The sequence below is a fragment of the Oculina patagonica genome, chromosome 2, assembly GCF_052425735.1.
Source record: "Oculina patagonica isolate OP01 chromosome 2, crgOcupat, whole genome shotgun sequence".
Lineage (NCBI taxonomy): Eukaryota > Metazoa > Cnidaria > Anthozoa > Scleractinia > Oculinidae > Oculina > Oculina patagonica.
Window position 1 is genome coordinate 38152480 of NC_135759.1, and position 18579 is coordinate 38171058.

The following is an 18579-nucleotide window of genomic DNA, read 5'->3' on the forward strand; positions in this document are numbered from 1 at the left end:
GACAAAAGAAGAAAGTGTGAGAGAGATATGGAAAATAAAACTAAGTGTGAAAAGTGGGTCCTTGCAGTGGTGTGAACGAGTACAAACCTTGGAAAGTCTCCGCCATCGAAGGAAAAAATATATTTTTATTATAAATTATTTGCGATATAGTAAAACCCACGTCCACGTCGTAGTAGGTGGAAGCAGGTAAAGTATGGGATTGCCAGGCAGGGCGAAGTATGGCGGGGAGTTACACCCCCCTGGCCTCTACGGCAGCATTGTTGACGCCCTTTGCTCCACGAGGAGCCTAAAGAAATAAGTCAAGTAAGTCAACTTGGTGGAGGGAAGCATACTATATTGCCTGCTTGTTGTTGTTGTTGTTTTATAAGTCTCGAAATTATCGTACGAATAGAATGGGTTTTAAGAAGGTTAAGATGTGTACCTGCAAACTTTTCACTCTACACCGATTGACATTAAGTAAAGCCAAGCTTGATTTTTCTCTTTCTTCAGATGATCTTTTATTTCAGGATTTATTAACAACCAGTAATACATCGTTAATTTGGGAATCATTACATCTGGAAAGTCATTACTTTTGGAACAATTTTATGCGATACAATACAACGTCTACTTTATGGCAGCAGCGATAACAATTAATAAAATTGTAGTTAATAGCACATTGACAACGAAACTGAATAAGTCATTTGGAATTGGCTTCTTTCTTAACCAAGTTCCTTTCACTCAGCACGGCCACCAGCTGCTAAAGTCATCTCCAGTTCTTTCCATTGTTCATCAGGTAAATCTGTTGGTCAGGATATAGTGAATAAATCTAAATAACCACTTTAAGATTAGTAATGATTCGGCAGCATTTAATCGTTGCTGACAATATCTCAAACTAATCTTAGCAATAAATGAACCGATCAACAGTGGAATACCACTACTCTAATCACTCATTTTTTAGTCATTTGTCAGTCAAACAGCCAGGAAACATCAACTGTTATTTTACTTAAACTGTGAAACACCAAAGACGTTATAGTAAACCGAAAAAGTTAAAGTGTGGGACTGTGGAAGACCGAGACCGATTGATTTCGAAACAAAAAACTTGGAAAAACTAAGCCACATTGCTCACATACATCTGTTTTATACAGTAATTGAGAAGTGTGGAAAATTTTTTTTTTTTTTTTTTATACAGACATGCATATTCTACATGCCGTACGGGATGAAGGCGGCGGGGACGGGGTGGGGGAGATGGGTAGTAAATGGCGTTGGTGGGATTACGTAATAAACACGATGCTGCTATGGTTACCATTGAGCACTTTAAAGACAATTCCATATGCCTGAATGTCTTCCTTTGAGAGAGATGTCAGATCCAACATGGTGGTATTAGTCGCACAAGGAAGGTAGGCACTTCTGAGGAATCTACAATCTTCGGAAGTCAGTGGGTCATCAAGCATTAACTTGTTTTGGTCAGTCATCAAGGCTTCTTCAAACTGTCGAAAAAGCATTAGACGCTTTTAAATTCCTTACAGACCTTGGGCCGGAAAATAACAAGTTTTCGAGCAAACACATTTGAATGAAAGCCAGTTGTGTTCGTTCACGTTATAGAGGATGGGTTTACGTCATGATACTTAATTATATCGCAAGCATCTTGGTAACAATAAATTAGGAAACAGAATAAAAGAAAAGACGAAGGTAATAACGAACTGACAGACAGACCGACCAACCAACAGACAGACAGACTGAGAGACAGACAGACAGACAGACAGACAGACAGACAGGCAGACAGACAGACAGGCAGGCAGGCAGGCAGGAGAGGAAAATAATACACAGAAACTGAATTTTTTAGAAAATCAATCTCATTGCCTTTAGGGTATTTGTTAGTCTCAAAACACCATGGGTATGCGCTGTTTGTATTTTTGTCTTCATTTGAAGTTAATTTTTTCCACCAAAAATAGTTGATTTCAAATTCTGTCACTTACCCATCGCAGATACTTGCTGACACGAGCCTTACGCCGCGCCCTTGTCTTCTCAGCTAGCAGCACAACTTTAGTTATGTTGTCCAATTTCGAAATGTCTTTGGTTGTAAGACAGTCTAGTTGATAAAATATTAAAAAAGGGAATATTTGTAGGCAAACGATATTTTTATGTCTTCAACTCGAGGTTAAGTTTATCTGTCAATGAAGAGTTACTAGTGATTACATACTATAGAGTATTGTGTAACATATTGCCTCGATACCGGGGTCACGGGCAAGGATCGCATAATTGCATAATGCGTGAACCACCCTCTCGCATGTATCCCCTCACGAAATTCCCCGAGGAACAAGGAGGCGACGCTATTTCGTTTCTCGCGTTTTTTCACTTAAACAACATCTCAGGAAGAAATTGGCGACTAACAAAATCTACCTTTTGAATGACGTTTGGTTGAATTTGGCGCTTCGGTTTTATGTTAAACGACGTATACAGCCCCACCCCACTCACTCTCAGTACCGAAGTGTAGAGAGGGCGGCACCAGGACTTAAATAAACTTCTAACAATTGTGGATGGATATACTATGGCTAAATATTCCCGATAATGACCCACGGGTGTTTTGACCATAGCCCACGTACGCATGTAGGTGTTAGTAGGTGTGAGTGCAGTTATACAGGTTTGCAGATGTGTGAGCTCAAGTATATCCTTGGAAATCATCAGATTTCCTTATTATTGCACAATCTTCTAGTCATCATTGCCCATCTACAAAAATGTTCTTATTCTTTCGGGAGTACAAGGAAAACATCAGAAGCTATTTCAAATATGTGGACGCTTTTCCAAGATACCTTACACATATTTTTTAGCATATTGCACGATGTAATGTACTAACATGTAACATTGTGACGTTATTCCGACTTTTACTTAGCTTGGATGCAGCTAAACTTACTAAAATACACCTGTACTCCACACCTTAGTAAAAGGCTAAACTGAAAGGAAGGCTTAAAAAATTGGGTAAATCTTAGAGAGTATGGCTTAATGTTGGTTTGTCAATACACGAAGTGCTATTGTCACTCGGTCGGTAAAAAGGATTTTACATTGCCATATTTACCCACGCCAAGTAAATGTAAAGAAATGTAACTATTATTAAGTGTATTTTTGAGCAGAGTTTGAAAAAAATAATCACAAAATGTAGATTTAAAACAAATCAAATTTCCGGTTCATCGCTTATTCTCGAGCAAACGCTTAAACTAATTTGAAAGACGCTGATTAAAATAGCAAGGTTCAGTAAATATCACGTTTTATGGTAATCTGTTGCGCTCACCTGATAAATCTGTCTGGTCCGTGGCATCTACCAGAGTGTCATCATACTCGTCCTCCTCCTCATTACTCTCATTGGGTGTGTCGCCCATGGCTCTTTCTATAGTTTTACCAACATACTCTCCTTTGCGGATTTCCAGTCGATTGGTTTCTTTATTGTAATCCACGCGGCAGCACTTGAAAAGAAATGGTGCTTCTGAGTTACTCACCACCGCCTCTGGAGGAGTATAATCTGACTTATAATGCAGTCGCGCAATTGGGTCCCTGTTTCCCATGATAAACTGCAAATATGGTGGGAGATTTCTCAGTTCAAAGTTTCCTTCTTCCTGTGAATCAAGTGAACGAAAATGCATTTTTATAATACAGTAAAAAAACCGCGAGTAAGAACCTGTTATTTTTCATTTTAGCCAAACAGGTTCTTACATAAAGGGTTATTAACACAAATTTAGGCTAATTAGGTTCTTTTAAAATAGGTTCTTAATTTCTGAAGAAAAAATTTCAATATTGTTATAGAGATTTTAGTGGTTATTGGCCTATTTCTTGTATAAAATTTGCATACCACATAAGTGTCTATGTAAAAATGAAGCACCAATCATATCTCCCAAAAGTAAACATTTTAAATCAATTTTAGAAAATATGAACCTGTTTCCAAATTTGAGGCTAAATAGTGTTCTTATAAAAATGGTATCTAATTTGCAAATTTTAGCCTAACAGGTTCTTAAATGTTAGGTTCTTACTCGCGGGTTTTTACTGTAACTGTCAAATTCCTTGCGCGTTTAAAGTGCTACTATGATAATCTTTTCACCCTTTACAATTTTAGGCTTATGATAGAGAATCCAACCAAAGATTTAAAATGGCGTATTCCGTTTTCAAACATCTGCTTTAGTTCCGGAGTTATTTAAGCTTTAACAAAATCGTAAAATATGCAAATAAGGGGACTGTGACGTCATCAACTCAACCAAATTTTATGTCAAGTAGAGAAAGTTAAGTTATCTTGGTCAATTTGCTGCAGAGACCATTGAAACTTGGCAGAGTAATAGTTTTGTAGGTGACATACTCATGGTAATAATAAAATTCTGTTACCATGGCAACTGACTCTTCCAGTCCCCATCAGTCTGTTTTTAATATTTTAGAAATTTTTATTCCGGAAATATGAACTCCGGCCGAGACGTCTACCTTATCCGTTTATATGCTTGCCAGATCATGCATATGGGGCATAATTGACAAATATCAAAATGGAATGCCAAAATTGACCAGGAGGGTATTTTTCTTGTCCTACAGAGTACTTGTTAGGAAAGACTCGATTTCACACGATTCGAAGTAACTTTTGTATGTTCATTTCCTGTTCATCTTGTCAAACTAGATGAGTATCCAATCGGCAAACAGGCTTTTAACAAGATCAAATATAGGTTAATGTTAATCGAATTGAAATCGTGATGATCAAAGGTTTTGTCGGTTGATTGGATGTTAAAGTTTTCACAGGAACCTTTCTCAACTGACCTTAGCTTAGTCTATAGGTGGTTTTCACTGTCACGCCACTGTCACGCCACTGTCACGCCGCGAAAAAAAATTAATCAAAAACTATTGAATATTACAGGTTGTAGAAAACTACTATATTCACAACCTGTTAAAGTCTCAGGTCTGTCCGGTATTCCATAATCGAGATATCCGTCATAATGTTCCACGCAAATTTAGAGGGCACAGTATGGAAACGACATGCTGGAGCCCAACTACTTGGATTCCAACATGGCGGACGAAAATCAATGAAAACTTCTGGCATTAACTTCTGCTATAAAAAGCGGTCAGGTCGCCCTCATGAACAAGAAAATATTCACATAAATACTTCTCACAAAACCTCAACTGTTCAAATCGTCCAAAATCACGGGATGAGGCATTTTTTTAGTCTACGTGACAGCCTTTCCGCGGACATCTTTGATCTCGTGTTTGATCTCGTGTGGCGTGAAACTCCAACATTCAAAATGATTTACCTTAAAGACGGCGAATGCCATCGAGCTAAAAACCCTTAGAAAGATTTATATTCAGGACGTCTAATAGCCAGTGAAGGATAAAAAAATCAGGGGTATTGCGATTCTGGATTTTAGAATTTTGAAAACCAAAAATTGTCGTTTCTCGATATAGTTTTTGGTTTCTGTTTTCAGTCGATAAAACTCCTAAATTATCTCTAATACTGTCAAATTCATCAGACAAAATAGTTTTTGCCAAAACAACCAGCCCATTCAGCCGAAGACATATGAACCTAATAAAACGTGACCTGACATCTATCAAAGGTTTCAATCGAAAACAATTACAGGAAGAGTTTTTTGTTGGGAAAATTCAATAGAATGCGATCTAAAAGACAGTTACCTGACGCCTTCTTTTCCCTTTCAGTTCAAATTTTTCACTGTAAATAACAGATGTTATAAGAAGCAATTTGTCACATTCTGCAAAAGTCTCCATTTTGTTGGCATCTAGTTCTGCATTTGCCAGTATGTCACGGAGATCTAGATCTTCAATGTACTTCTGGCTTAATGCACCGAGTATCAGGACCCCTTGGTCGTCATTTAACTTAATAGTTCCTCCTGCATATCCTCCGAGACTAACGTCAAACTCCTCCTCCCTAGGTTTGAGAAAATAAAAACGTGTCAGTGAAGCTAAGTGTTGCAATTATGTGACCACCGCTCGTCCCTCCCATTTTTCCAGAATACGAAGGTAAGGGATATGCCGCTTTCCCTTTCCTCTTAAAGAAACTGTCAGATGCTCATTAGTACTTTTTATAACACAACATCGCGTCAAGTTTAGCAAGGGCACCCCAGGGGATTGCGTTATTCACAACGGATTACGTTTCGAATATCTTTCCCGCCCCACTAAATAACTTCAAATGTCTTCAAATCGTTTTCCTGATATGTTTTGTTTTACTCACGTCACCTTTATATGGTGTTTTGACTTTTTAGGAATACTCTAATCTTATGTTTTATTCAGTTTGTATTCTTATTTATACTAATAATGTAATAAAAAGTTATAGGTTGAATGCGAATTAATATTTTTGTTATCATCATCATCCTCGTCATCATGATTTTGTAGTTTTATACAAATTTTCTAATCTCAACGATGAAGACAGAGAGTAAATATTTGCAAGTTATGCGTCGGCTAGTCACGCAGCTAATTTAAAGTACCTACAGTACGTTAAGTAAATACCTGCCACCCAAGTCAATCCTCTGTTTCATTTTGAGCTCTTCTTCTCTTATTTTCGATGCGACAGATTCACGAACCGCTTCCTCTGCGCTTTTTTCTACATATCTTTCAAATCCGGCAAGAATTACCATTTCCATTTTTGCAAAAGGTCGTTTCCATATTGACCGATGTTGTTTGACCACCAGCGCTAAGGGTTGTATTTTATCAGTTTCGCCGTGGAGTACTGGGAAGTATTTATGACTAAAGTTCTCCTGAGCAAACCTTCGAATTGCGTCCTCCATCATCTGAAAACAAATTAAATTAGTGAGAGAATTATTCAAGGATTCCAAAAGGGTTGCATTCCTGTTTAAAACTGTAAGAAATATCTTTGGTATTTAAGAAGACGTTTTTATTTGCCTTTTCATTTCGCCATGCGACAACCATTTGCCAGCGTTTCTTTCATGAGAGGCTGTTACGCCGCAAAATGTAATAATCGCCGCCAAATGTAATACTAACGCAAAATGTAATAACAATCGCCGCAAAATGTAATAATAACGCAAAATGTAATAGCATTGACGCAAAATGTAATAAAGTTGTTAACGCAAAATGTAATAACTTTTTAACGCAAAATGTAATAAATTTTCTAACGCATAATGTAATAACGCAAAATATAATAACTCTAAAATAACATGTTTGTTTCCTGAATTAGGCGAATTATACTCAATAATTTACCTCGTGTATGTTTGCAAGGACCATATAGGAACTGCCTCTTCCAGACCTATTTCTTTCTAGAAATTACTTTAGAAGATAGGAATTTTTTACCCTCGTCAACCACGCTGTCCTTTTAGATCAGATTGGGGAGGAGATGGAGCCTTGCCTCTTAACTGTCAAAAGGTTGGGTATGTTTTGTACATTAACAAACGTGTTTCATTAGTGCTGGTAAAACTGGCCTCTTAGCACCCGAGACAAGTGGAAACAGAAAGGGGCGGTTTAAGAAATACATCCCCCAATTCCGTCATAATAGCAAAACAGTTACAAGCAAATAGTCGTCATCGTTGTCAATCGTACGTCAGTTTTTGCCACCCACAATCCTATGCAATTAACACTTTCTCATCGAAGAAGGTAAACAAGAACGTTAAAGTGAATGGTTAATAGGATCCCTGAAAACAAGAATACTTTGTCCCTTTCTTTCCAGTAAACTTGGGAAATATAAATCACACACTGATTTCATAATATTATCAACTTAAAGCTTATTACAACCACCGAAAACTTCCTTTTTCCGACGATATCTCTTACATCCTTTTTAAAAACATAACAGTCAGTGTCTACACAATATTTCAGACCCTGTCAGTAGACAGTCTTAATCTCATTTTGTATTGATGGTCAAAATATATTTTTTATTTAAACTAGAACTACTCTATTTGTGGTCTATTTTGTCGAGGAATGTCCTGTTGTTTACTTAAAAGGCGGGGAATTAGTAGGCAAAAGATGAACTCAAACAAACGATTAAATAAACAACAGCAAGTGGTTAATTACATACATGTAGACATGCAATGCGATCGTACTAGAAGCCTTGCTAGCATATCAACATATTTTTCCCGAGTATGCAAGTTGAGTTAAACCGGAACTTTTCTTAAAGCAATGAAATGGTACGTATATAATGCTGAATTCGCATAAAACCAACAAAAAGTTAATGCCACTGGGCTTGTCAACACGATTTTAAAATATATATAAATTTTAGAGTTATTACATTTTGCGTTATTACATTATGCGTTAGAAAATTTACATTTTGCGTTAAAAAGTTATTACATTTTGCGTTAACGACTTTATTACATTTTGCGTCAATGTTATTACATTTTGCGTTATTATTACATTTTGCGGCGATTGTTATTACATTTTGCGTTAGTATTACATTTTGCGGCGATTATTACATTTTGCGGCGTAACAGCATGTCATTTTTGTGTATGCGAAATGATTTGCGGTGAATGGATCGGACCGGAAGTTTAGATTCACGACAATTTCCCTATCCAAAGTCATTTGCATAGTACTTTATTATTATACATGCAAGTCAAGTCCAGTGGAAATGGCTTTTTAACCCCATGGCCATTGATGCGGCGGTATTATATTAACCGCTCCCTAGAAGCTACACCACATTTTTAGGTTTTTCGACATTAAAACACCACGACTACAGTTCAAATATCGCGACCCACCCTCCCTCTCTTAGTGATCTGTGTTCGGGGCATGAACTGCCAGCGGAGCGTTATGATGTCTTCGGGCGTTCTTTATCTTGTTGTTGTATCTTCTCATTAGCGTTTCCCTTACACGTATGCTGCTGTTCGCGTTCGTTTTCAGGACGCCCGAAGAAAAATCTCCCGCTCCGCCTGTGACACTGCGTCGCTCGTGGCTTCACCAAAGTGTCGCTCTCTATACCTTATAATAATAATAATAATAATAATAATAATAATAATAATAATAATAATAATAATAATAATAATAACAGTTCTTAGCACGCACTTTACATACGTCTCAGTGCGTTTACATTTGAAATTTAAAAGTAAAAATATAAAAACCCGATTTAAATTACAATCAGATAAAAATACGCTTAACAAAAGACCAACGACAGCAGAAATATAGTACTGTTGCCAAATATCATTTTTCCTGTTCCTTCCTGATTAAACAACAACTCCGCTTGCCTAGGCTTCCAATTCTCTTTATACTTAATGACAACATCGGCTTTCATTGATGAAGTTCAAATTGAAATTAGCGGTAATATGTAAATATTCTCCTTCAAGTATTTCGTTTAAAACGATCGATGAGAGTGACATTCTTTGTTTCCTTGTCTTCGTTTCTGCTCAATACGATTTCTTTTAGGGCTTATTATACATGTGCATTGTTTAATTTTCACAGATTTCAAACATCTCATGTATATCCATTTGTTTCGAAAAATGTAATGCAATTGCTTAAACAAATGCATTGTAACGTCCTGTATTCATCGTGTGTGTGATCGAGAATTGGTGCAGTCTTTTGAAACCGAAACATCCCTTACTTTCATTTTTTACGGTTGAAATTCCAGTTTTCTTAAGTTCACGATGGCAAAATTCCGGGAATGTTCTTATTTGGAATGGTAGCATCTATATAGACACCCAAATAACATAAAGGGGCAACTTTCCTGTCCAACAGTTGCTTTTATATATCATTCACAGATATAAGAACAGTAAAAAAAACACATCAAGATTTTCATTTAAGTAGTTTACGTATTGCATGAGATGAACAGCAGCATCTTTTACTATATGCAAAGAGTTGGCGATGGCTGTCTCCATGTTGACTTCTTCGACGACTGAGACAGTTTAACCTGGGTCGTTGCGGCCTTCGCGCCGCAAAAAAAGCAAACAAACATAACAGAACAAAAAATCCAAAAGGGAAATTAAATTCGGAAACTTTGGTATATCTCCCCAGATTTTTCAAGTCTTTTTTTTTTAAACGTTCGCTGCGTGCCATCTCAAATTCTTGAATTTTGTAGGCTCTTTATTCTTATCGCACAAAGTCGGGCAGCGACAGAAGAACGACAAAGAGCGGCGGAAATCGATCCTATTGTTCCGGGTTGTCTATAAGAGTTATTAAGAGTTAAAAGAAATTCAGTTCTATACGACAATAGACATTTTAAAAAACTCGATGCGGGGATTTTGGCTGGCAAATGGAAAATGCTCTCGAGAGAGAGAGCACCATGCAACTAGGGCGAGCTATTATTAATAAAAGATGATAAATACTGTTTGATGTGCCTTCAATATTAAAATCTGGTGTTATAATACGTATAATGAAGAGATTGCATGAGAAAGTTAAGAAATTAGCAAGAAAATCATACCGCGATCAATGGACGTGGCAAACTGGTTGGGTTGAATTTCGTTTGGCTGACTCAAGATGTGCTGGAACAACTGACTCGTTCGTAGTTAAGCAAAGCAACAAAGTAAAACGTTTTCTTGCTTCAAACATTTATGCAACTATACACCCAGCATGTGTCCTTCTTTCAGTTTCTTGGTGTGACATTTGCTAGGTAAAGGCTAAAAATAGGGTGCATTTTCCTTTTGCGCTGAAACCCCTTCAATGCTTCGGTAATTTAAAAAGAAATCCTTAGAATTCAGCTTTTAGTAGTTATTGATTAAAAAAAGTTTTCCTTCGAACTGGCTGTTGGAATTTCGAGGTTTGAAAGCTATTTATTTTTCCACTGGCGTGACATTATGCCCTCGTCGAAAGCAAAACATCTATTGCTTTCTTTTTTCAGCTATTGCCCAACAGTATCAAAAAGGAACGAGAAAAAAACTCAGTTTGCAAATTTTAGATCGCAGAGCCTCGATTTTTTCCAATACGTGTAGTTTAAATCAATTTTTTTGCAACTATAGATTAAAAAAGAGGATTTTTTTATTATTACCAAAACTACTTGCCAGTGGGTTTTTTTAGCTGGATAGAACAGTCCTACCATTTTTGTCATTTTTACCAAAACACAGTCAGGAGCTATCAATATCGAGTTCATAGATCGTTCCTACATTAAAAATGACAAGTGCGACGCGAGAAAGGAAGTGTAGACTGAAATTCCGGGAACTACTCCCCTTATTTGGTACAGGTTCATGCAACCACAGGTGGCCCAACCTCACGGTACGGGAACACGAACATTTCTTTTGCTCACAAGCGGTGCTGTGTGACAGATTCGTTCTGTGATGTTTTCGAATCGGTTATCTACTGTGCTATAAACCCGCTGGAATCTGCAGGTTCACAACAAACTTTATTTTGACGACAACTTTCAAATTTTTTCCCACTCTTATGGACACTCGGCCGTAGTCGATGAGAGCAAGTCGGGTAAGGGAAATGCCGTCAAACAAAGTGCAAGCATTAGTATGTTTTGAATTATGGGTTCTCGATAAAGCCGAATTCTGCTTTTGAACGAGAAGTCTACGCCAGAAACCAAAATCTATTCAGACCAACTTGTCTCGGTCCTTAACTTAAAAACAAGGGCAGTTAAGTGATCATGAGAGACAGTAAGAAGGGTCTTTAATAAGGTGAACCATTAAATGAATATAACTTTATTTTGTAAATGCGCAGATACACTTTCAGAATTTACTGAAAACTACTGGGAATTTTTTTAATTTTATACAATTTATGAAGGCTTAACTTTTAATTACGGCATGATTGATACTGATGCAAAGCCTAAATACTTAGAATACATCGAAATACGATTGTAGTTCATTCAATGGCCAACGAACCGTAAGAAAACAACAAAACTTTTATGCTTGAATTCGTCATTCGGAACTGGTTTTGGTTTCAAATTCTTTCACTTAGTAGCGTCAGCTGCAAAAGTAGTCTCAAATTCCTTCCACTGTTGCTCAGGTAACTCTGTTGGGAAAAGTTTACATGCATGAGTAACTAGCATTGATATGCATGTAATTTATTTATTTATTTTTAAAATGACATTGCATTTAGCTTAGAAGTAATTCTAGCTATCTTTACCCACCTATACTTCTACTCTTTTCCCTCAAGAACCCAAGGGAAAAGAGGATCGGGATACTGTCGGATAGATACTGGCGGATCTCACACAGCACTACCCCGTTTTTCCTAGCAAGAAAGGGCCCATTTTCACTACGCTCTTCTTCCTTTTCCTCCTCCCCCTCCCCCTTCCCCCCTCCTCGTCCTTTTGAGCACCTATGGATCTTTCACTGTAAAAGGTTTAAGACGTTGAATATGTACCTGATTTTCAGTGAAATGACTTTTCTCCAAGTCAAGAACACGTCAAATTAATTTCAAAGTAATTACTAATGAGGAAACATCATTGAAGGGGGATAACCAACAAAAACAACAACATAGTGTTGATAAGGGTGGGGTAAATAGGGCTTATATCCATACCATGTAGATTTTTGAAGACAATTCCATATCCCTGAATAGCTTTCTTTGTGAAAGTTGTCAAATCCAACATGGTTGAATTCTTGGTGCCAGGAAGGGATATACTTTTGAGGAACCTGCAGTCTTCCGAAGTTAGTGGTTCGTCAAGCAACAACTCATTCTGGCCTGTGGTCAGTGCTTGCTCAAACTGTGGAAGAATATGTCCTGATTTTAGGATATATTTAAACATAACTGTACCATTATGAATGAATTTTATTAAAAACGAGGTCGATAATTGTTGAACAACATGCAATTATTTGTTAGAATGCAGTAAGAACTGGGTGTTTTCCTTGTTACAGTGCGTAACCTTACGACATGAAACCATTCAATGTCTGCCAGATTAAACTTACCCATTGCAGATACTTGCTGACACGCGCTTTGCGTCGTTCTCTGGTCTTCTCAGCTAGCAGCACTTCTTTCGTTATAATGTCCAGTTTCTTAAAATCTTGGGCTGAGAAAGAATCTAGTCAATAGAATAACGAAAACTTGTTTAAATAAACAACATTTTAGATTACAAGGAGCTCTCATTTTTTTCCTCAGAATTTTCAGCCAAAATATCTTTGATATATTACACTAAAATAGAGAGCGCACGATATCCCAAGGCGAGACATTTTTTCTCATTTTTTTTTAATTTTCGCTCTACGACTACTCGGAAAACCGAAAAACTCGAATATTCTTACAACTGATCTTAGAACATTGATATAAAAAATGATATTTTGTTGCCTAAACATCCCTCTCCTTTTAGCGTTTTGGAGAAAGGAGTTTTGTTGAAAGTCCTACAATATATTATTTCGCCATGCGCGCTCCTGCTGATTTTTGAAAAGATCACGAGACAGAATATTTTGCCAAACCAATTTAATGCCGCGCTTCCCCCCCCTCCCCCCGTGATGCCCATGCTCCGCCGACTAGGTAAAGGAACTACTAAGTTGGTGACGAACCCTTGTTGTGAAATGTTTTACTCTCGAATGTAGAAGATGCGGAGGGTATGCCACCCCCTCTCGACTTTTTTTGCAACTATTATTCACTTTAATTAAAAATGTTTCTTTTAGCCCATCAGCCCCTTTTTCTATGGTTGTTACAGATCTGGGCCCGGTTGTTCGAAAGAGGGTTAACTCCTAACCTCGGGTTAAATTTTATCCGCAGGTTAGTTCTGTTGCTCGAAGGTAAGTTAACGCTAACCTCGGGGTAAACAGCGGGTTAAATTTAACCCACCTAGCTAGGTGGGTTAAATCGTTAACCTCGGATTAAATAGTAAAATTCAATAGTGAAAGTCAAACAAAACGGCAACACTCGACGCAATTATGCCTTGCAGCCGATGAATCGTGTCTGGGAAGTCTTTCTTTGCCGCGAAGTTTAAATTTTTCCAGTTTTCGCGAACTTCGTGTACAGTCCGCATTTCAAGGCCGACGGCATTTATCGCCACGGTAAATTCTTGCCATACGTCGTTCTGTTTTCGTTTGTCACGCTGTTCGTCAGTTTATTCTGTAAAATGATGAAGTTCTCATCTACTTTGTCCGTTAAAACGGCTATTTGGGTCGCGCTAAACTTGTAAAGCCTTGTTTTCTCGCCTTGCGTGCAGGTGCCGGTGTCGCGGAAGCTATTTTTACCGCTGGCCCGAAATAAAACGGACAAACAAAGAATATTATGGGATGCTATCCGCAGGTTAGCGCGCTTAACCCGGGGTTAACTAACCGGCCCGCTAAACGTGCTTTAAACAACACCATTTTATCCTCGAGTTAATAAACCTGCGGTTAAGAAATTTAACCTCTGGTTTAGCTCTAACCCAAGGTTAATTCAACCCTCTTTCGAACAACCGGGCCCAGTTGCTCTAACCTGATAAATCATCATTTTCGTCCGTGTCGAGGTCCACCATGATGTCGACATACTCGGAATCCTGCAGGTTGCCTGGCTCTGCGGTAACCTTTTTACCAACATACTCTCCTTTGCAGATTTCCAGTCGATTGATTTCTTTATTGTAACGAACACGGCAGCATTTGAACAGAAATGGCGCTTGTGAGGACCTTGATGCCAATTCTGGAGGAATGTATGTCCCTGTGTAATTCATTTTCACATTTGGCATTAGAATGTTGGCAAACGGCGGTATTTCTATCTGAAAAAACAAGTGAGTGAAAGAATCGTTTTAACCAGCTTATACCTGCTAACTTTACTTTTATGCATCATAATTTTTTTTGACGAAGTTTTTACGTTGCATTGATTCAAGCCAAGTCCCAAAAGTTTTCATTACAGTCACAAATTCCATACATAATATTAAACATAATTTTGCTGTCACGGACTTGAAGTTTTAAATAACACCATTAGGACGGTTGAAAACTGTCAGCAAAGAGATTTTGTGAAAACTCTGAACATCATTCATCAAAACACAGATTTACTGACATACTCGAGTTTCGTCTTTCTATCGACTTATATCAGTGGCTCACGCTTGCAAGAGCACTCGAATCCAGTCAACGTATCGATATCGTTGAGAAGTCAAAATCATTTTAAATTTCACACTTCACAAAATTGATCCTAAAGTTTAAAGATAAACAAGCCAATAAAGGAACAAGAACCATAAATATACAAAGAAAAGTAGAACATGATAAGCTGCTACCACTTGTACAATTCGTGCCCTTTTTCGCTGATCAAATATAATACCTGATGCTTTCTGTTCCCTTTAAGTACGAATTTGTCGCTGTAAATCACAGACGTTGCAAGAAGCAATTCTTCATCTTCCAAACCTTTCAGTTTGGTTGTATCCAATACTGTATTAGCCAGTAGGAGGCGAAGATCTGGATCTGAAATGTATTTCTGATTCAATTTGCCAAGCTGCAGGACTCCTCGATCATCGTTTGAGTTAAAAGTGCCTTCAGTCAGGTGGTCGTCCATCTCTACGTGAAACTCGTGAGAACTGGGTAAAATAAGCAAGAACTTGACGTTAGCCAAGATGTTACATTTCCTTGTGGTAGGCGTCCCTCCCTAGTTTAATTTTATTTAACAATTAGATGTTAGAGCTTGAAATTTCTATCGCGTAATAATTGACGAGACCGTAGGCCAATAATGGAATCACGCACAGAAATCTCGAGCAAATAATCTAGTTGTTTAAAAATAATTGTCAATAAAACAACAAAGAACATTCGAAACCGAAAATCTCATGTGGTAATCAGCTTTTTAAATTCATTTAAGAACAGATCGAGAGGAGAAGTTGATAAAAAAATTTGCAATCGTTTAAAAATGCTTTACGATCTCCCAAAAGTAAGCAAGAAACGGTATTAAATAAAACTTAAATCGTCTTTTTTTGCTTTTGCCTTTATTTTTCAAGCAAATTTCTTAAGAGGAGATTTGTAGAAGAATCCGACAACGTCCGGTAATGCTATGAAAAATTGTTCGCTTATCCTTTGCATATCCTTTGTTGTTTTTTTCTTCAAATATTTTTATTTTTCTGAGAAAAACGAAATTTTTTGATTTGACATCTAGACTCGTCTAGACTCGATTGAGAGGGTACAAATTGGGTTGAAAATTGACCATTTTCAATCGATTCGTATGTCAAAACCATCACGCGCAGAAAAAAATAAATACAACCGGTCTATTGCATGACTCTTCCTTGTCCAAATAAGCATAGTTTCAAGAGTTTTGGTTTAATCTAATTATTTTACGGTAAACAAAACCAGACTATTCTCACGCGAAATGAAAGTCGGTCGGTCAAAAGAATCGTCATTTTCACTATGTGCCTTATCTCAGAATTCCTTGAGATAAATATATTTCAACTGTAGAAGGATGATACTTTTAAAATATTTAAAGTTTTGTCTGGGTAAATGATTAAGCACTTGTCAAAAAATTATTCAAAATCGTACAAAAACGACACAAATCACGCAAGCTTTCGAATGCGTGACCAAAAGTATTACCACCGTATTTGTTCTTTAAATCAATTTAGTCGCAACACTAGCAATACCAAGGCATAAATCATAATAAATATGTTCACCTTTGCTTGATTATGATATCCTGTCCCATGCAATACGTTTTTTGCTGTCATTTCTTCAATGGCTTCCCGTTCAGTTCGCATGCCGCTTGTCGAATCCGTCTGCGACTGGTGAATTTGAAGCAACCACCGATACGAGTTTAACCAAATATGTATCGTCATGATTAACAAGCCCTTTTTGTGTTACTTGATTAAGCCATATTTCAGGTTATAGCCGGCAAAGCGTTTTCGATAAGCCACTTTGCAGTGCCTGTTGGCCCCGTTATTATTCCAAGTGAAGTATAAATTTGCATACTTTCGAGACAAGCGTGACAGTTTTTTATACTTAGGGGGTGGGGTGAGGAAGGGTCTTCAATTTTTAGATGAATCAAATGCTTGAAAACGTTTGGGGATGAATTGTCACAAACTAATACCGCATTTACATGGGAATGTAAAAGAATTTCACAACGTCAAACCTGACCCCACGGGAACAAGGATACCAGTTTTCTGGAATATGACATTTGATATTTCTCTTCCTACATCTCTATCTCCTTTAGAAGTCTTCCCTTTACTGTGATAAGCAATCTCGTGAGGAACTTTGCTTGTACTGGAACTTTTTCGCCATCCAATTCCAAGCTCGGATCGATGAAAGGGACAGATAGTAAAATCGCGTCGATCATACGAGCAAGGACTGCCAACTATCGTTTTAAAAGAACAAGAAACTTCTATGAGACATCAAGTGCAGCGAGAACATGTGGAGTTTCCAACAGTTCACCAGACAACTGAAGGAAAAAGCACTTTACGGGGACTGTGTTGTGCCGGTTGCTCCACAAATGGTTCGTGAGAAAAAAGAAATCATTCAAACATCTATAATCGAGTTTAGTAAATTAAATTAGTCTCGTCTCCTAAAAGTAAACAACGTGAATTCTCGCACACACAAGGTCAATTATTTTACTTTGTTGTTTTGGAGAATAACGAAGTACATAACTGAATTATATGGTTTTTATGGAAGGAGCAACCAGCAATTAGTAGATTATAGACTACCACCAAACCGGAAACGAGAAGCAAACGACTTTTAGAAAGTCTAACTTTAATAGATTACAACACTTTTTCCTGACAGCGGCTTTTTGTCAATACTTTTACGGTTTTTCTCTCTTTGATTTTGAGCGTAAGCAGAACTTATAAGTAAAGTAAATCACGTAGCAAATACGAGTTTGTGACAATTCATCCCCAAACGTTTTCAAACCATTGATTCGTCTAAAAATTTAAGACCCTTCCTCACCCCACCCCGGCCCCTAAGTATAAAAAACTGTCACGCTTGTCTCGAAAGTATGCAAATTTATACTTCACTTGGAATAATAACGGGGCCAACAGGCACTGCAAAGTGGCTTATCGAAAACGCTTTGCCGGCTATAACCTGAAATATGGCTTAATCAAGTAACACAAAAAGGGCTTGTTAATCATGACGATACATATTTGGTTAAACTCGTATCGGTGGTTGCTTCAAATTCACCAGTCGCAGACGGATTCGACAAGCGGCATGCGAACTGAACGGGCAGCCATTGAAGAAATGACAGCAAAAAACGTATTGCATGGGACAGGATATCATAATCAAGCAAAGGTGAACATATTTATTATGATTTATGCTTTGGTATTGCTAGTGTTGCGACTAAATTGATTTAAAGAACAAATACGGTGGTAATACTTTTGGTCACGCATTCGAAAGCTTGCGTGATTTGTGTCGTTTTTGTACGATTTTGAATAATTTTTTGACAAGTGCTTAATCATTTACCCAGACAAAACTTTAAATATTTTAAAAGTATCATCCTTCTACAGTTGAAATATATTTATCTCAAGGAATTCTGAGATAAGGCACATAGTGAAAATGACGATTCTTTTGACCGACCGACTTTCATTTCGCGTGAGAATAGTCTGGTTTTGTTTACCGTAAAATAATTAGATTAAACCAAAACTCTTGAAACTATGCTTATTTGGACAAGGAAGAGTCATGCAATAGACCGGTTGTATTTATTTTTTTCTGCGCGTGATGGTTTTGACATACGAATCGATTGAAAATGGTCAATTTTCAACCCAATTTGTACCCTCTCAATCGAGTCTAGACGAGTCTAGATGTCAAATCGAAAATTTCGTTTTTCTCAGAAAAATAAAACTATTTGAAGAAAAAAACAACATAACGTTTTTAGTTTTAATAAGGACTACCTTCATGCAGAAGATGAGCGAAATCCCTGTATTTTAAGAATTGCCGC

The 18579-nt window shown here is 37.4% G+C and overlaps 2 protein-coding genes across 3 annotated transcripts in view; both read right to left on the minus strand.

Annotated features, from left to right (window-relative positions):
- Positions 1-468: 468 nt before the first annotated feature.
- LOC144642066 (uncharacterized) lies at positions 469-10440 on the minus strand. The gene is made up of 7 exons (XM_078501064.1): positions 10295-10440; positions 6457-6737; positions 5626-5878; positions 3266-3587; positions 1956-2068; positions 1283-1466; positions 469-778 (listed from the first exon to the last, which is right to left on the minus strand). Exons 2-7 carry the CDS (start codon positions 6735-6737, stop codon positions 714-716), a joined length of 1218 nt encoding a protein of 405 aa, XP_078357190.1. The 5' UTR covers positions 10295-10440; the 3' UTR covers positions 469-713.
- A 1034-nt stretch (positions 10441-11474) lies between these two features.
- Positions 11475-18579, minus strand: part of LOC144644613 (uncharacterized) — a 64984-nt gene continuing 57879 nt past the window's right edge. For both annotated transcript variants that reach the window (XM_078504138.1, XM_078504137.1), the window contains exons 3-7: positions 15013-15265; positions 14194-14470; positions 12711-12823; positions 12325-12508; positions 11475-11817 (exon numbers count right to left, since the gene is read on the minus strand). In XM_078504138.1, coding sequence (XP_078360264.1) covers positions 11756-11817; positions 12325-12508; positions 12711-12823; positions 14194-14470; positions 15013-15265 — 889 coding nt within the window. In that variant the 3' untranslated portion in view covers positions 11475-11755. The remainder of the gene's footprint in view (positions 11818-12324; positions 12509-12710; positions 12824-14193; positions 14471-15012; positions 15266-18579) is intronic.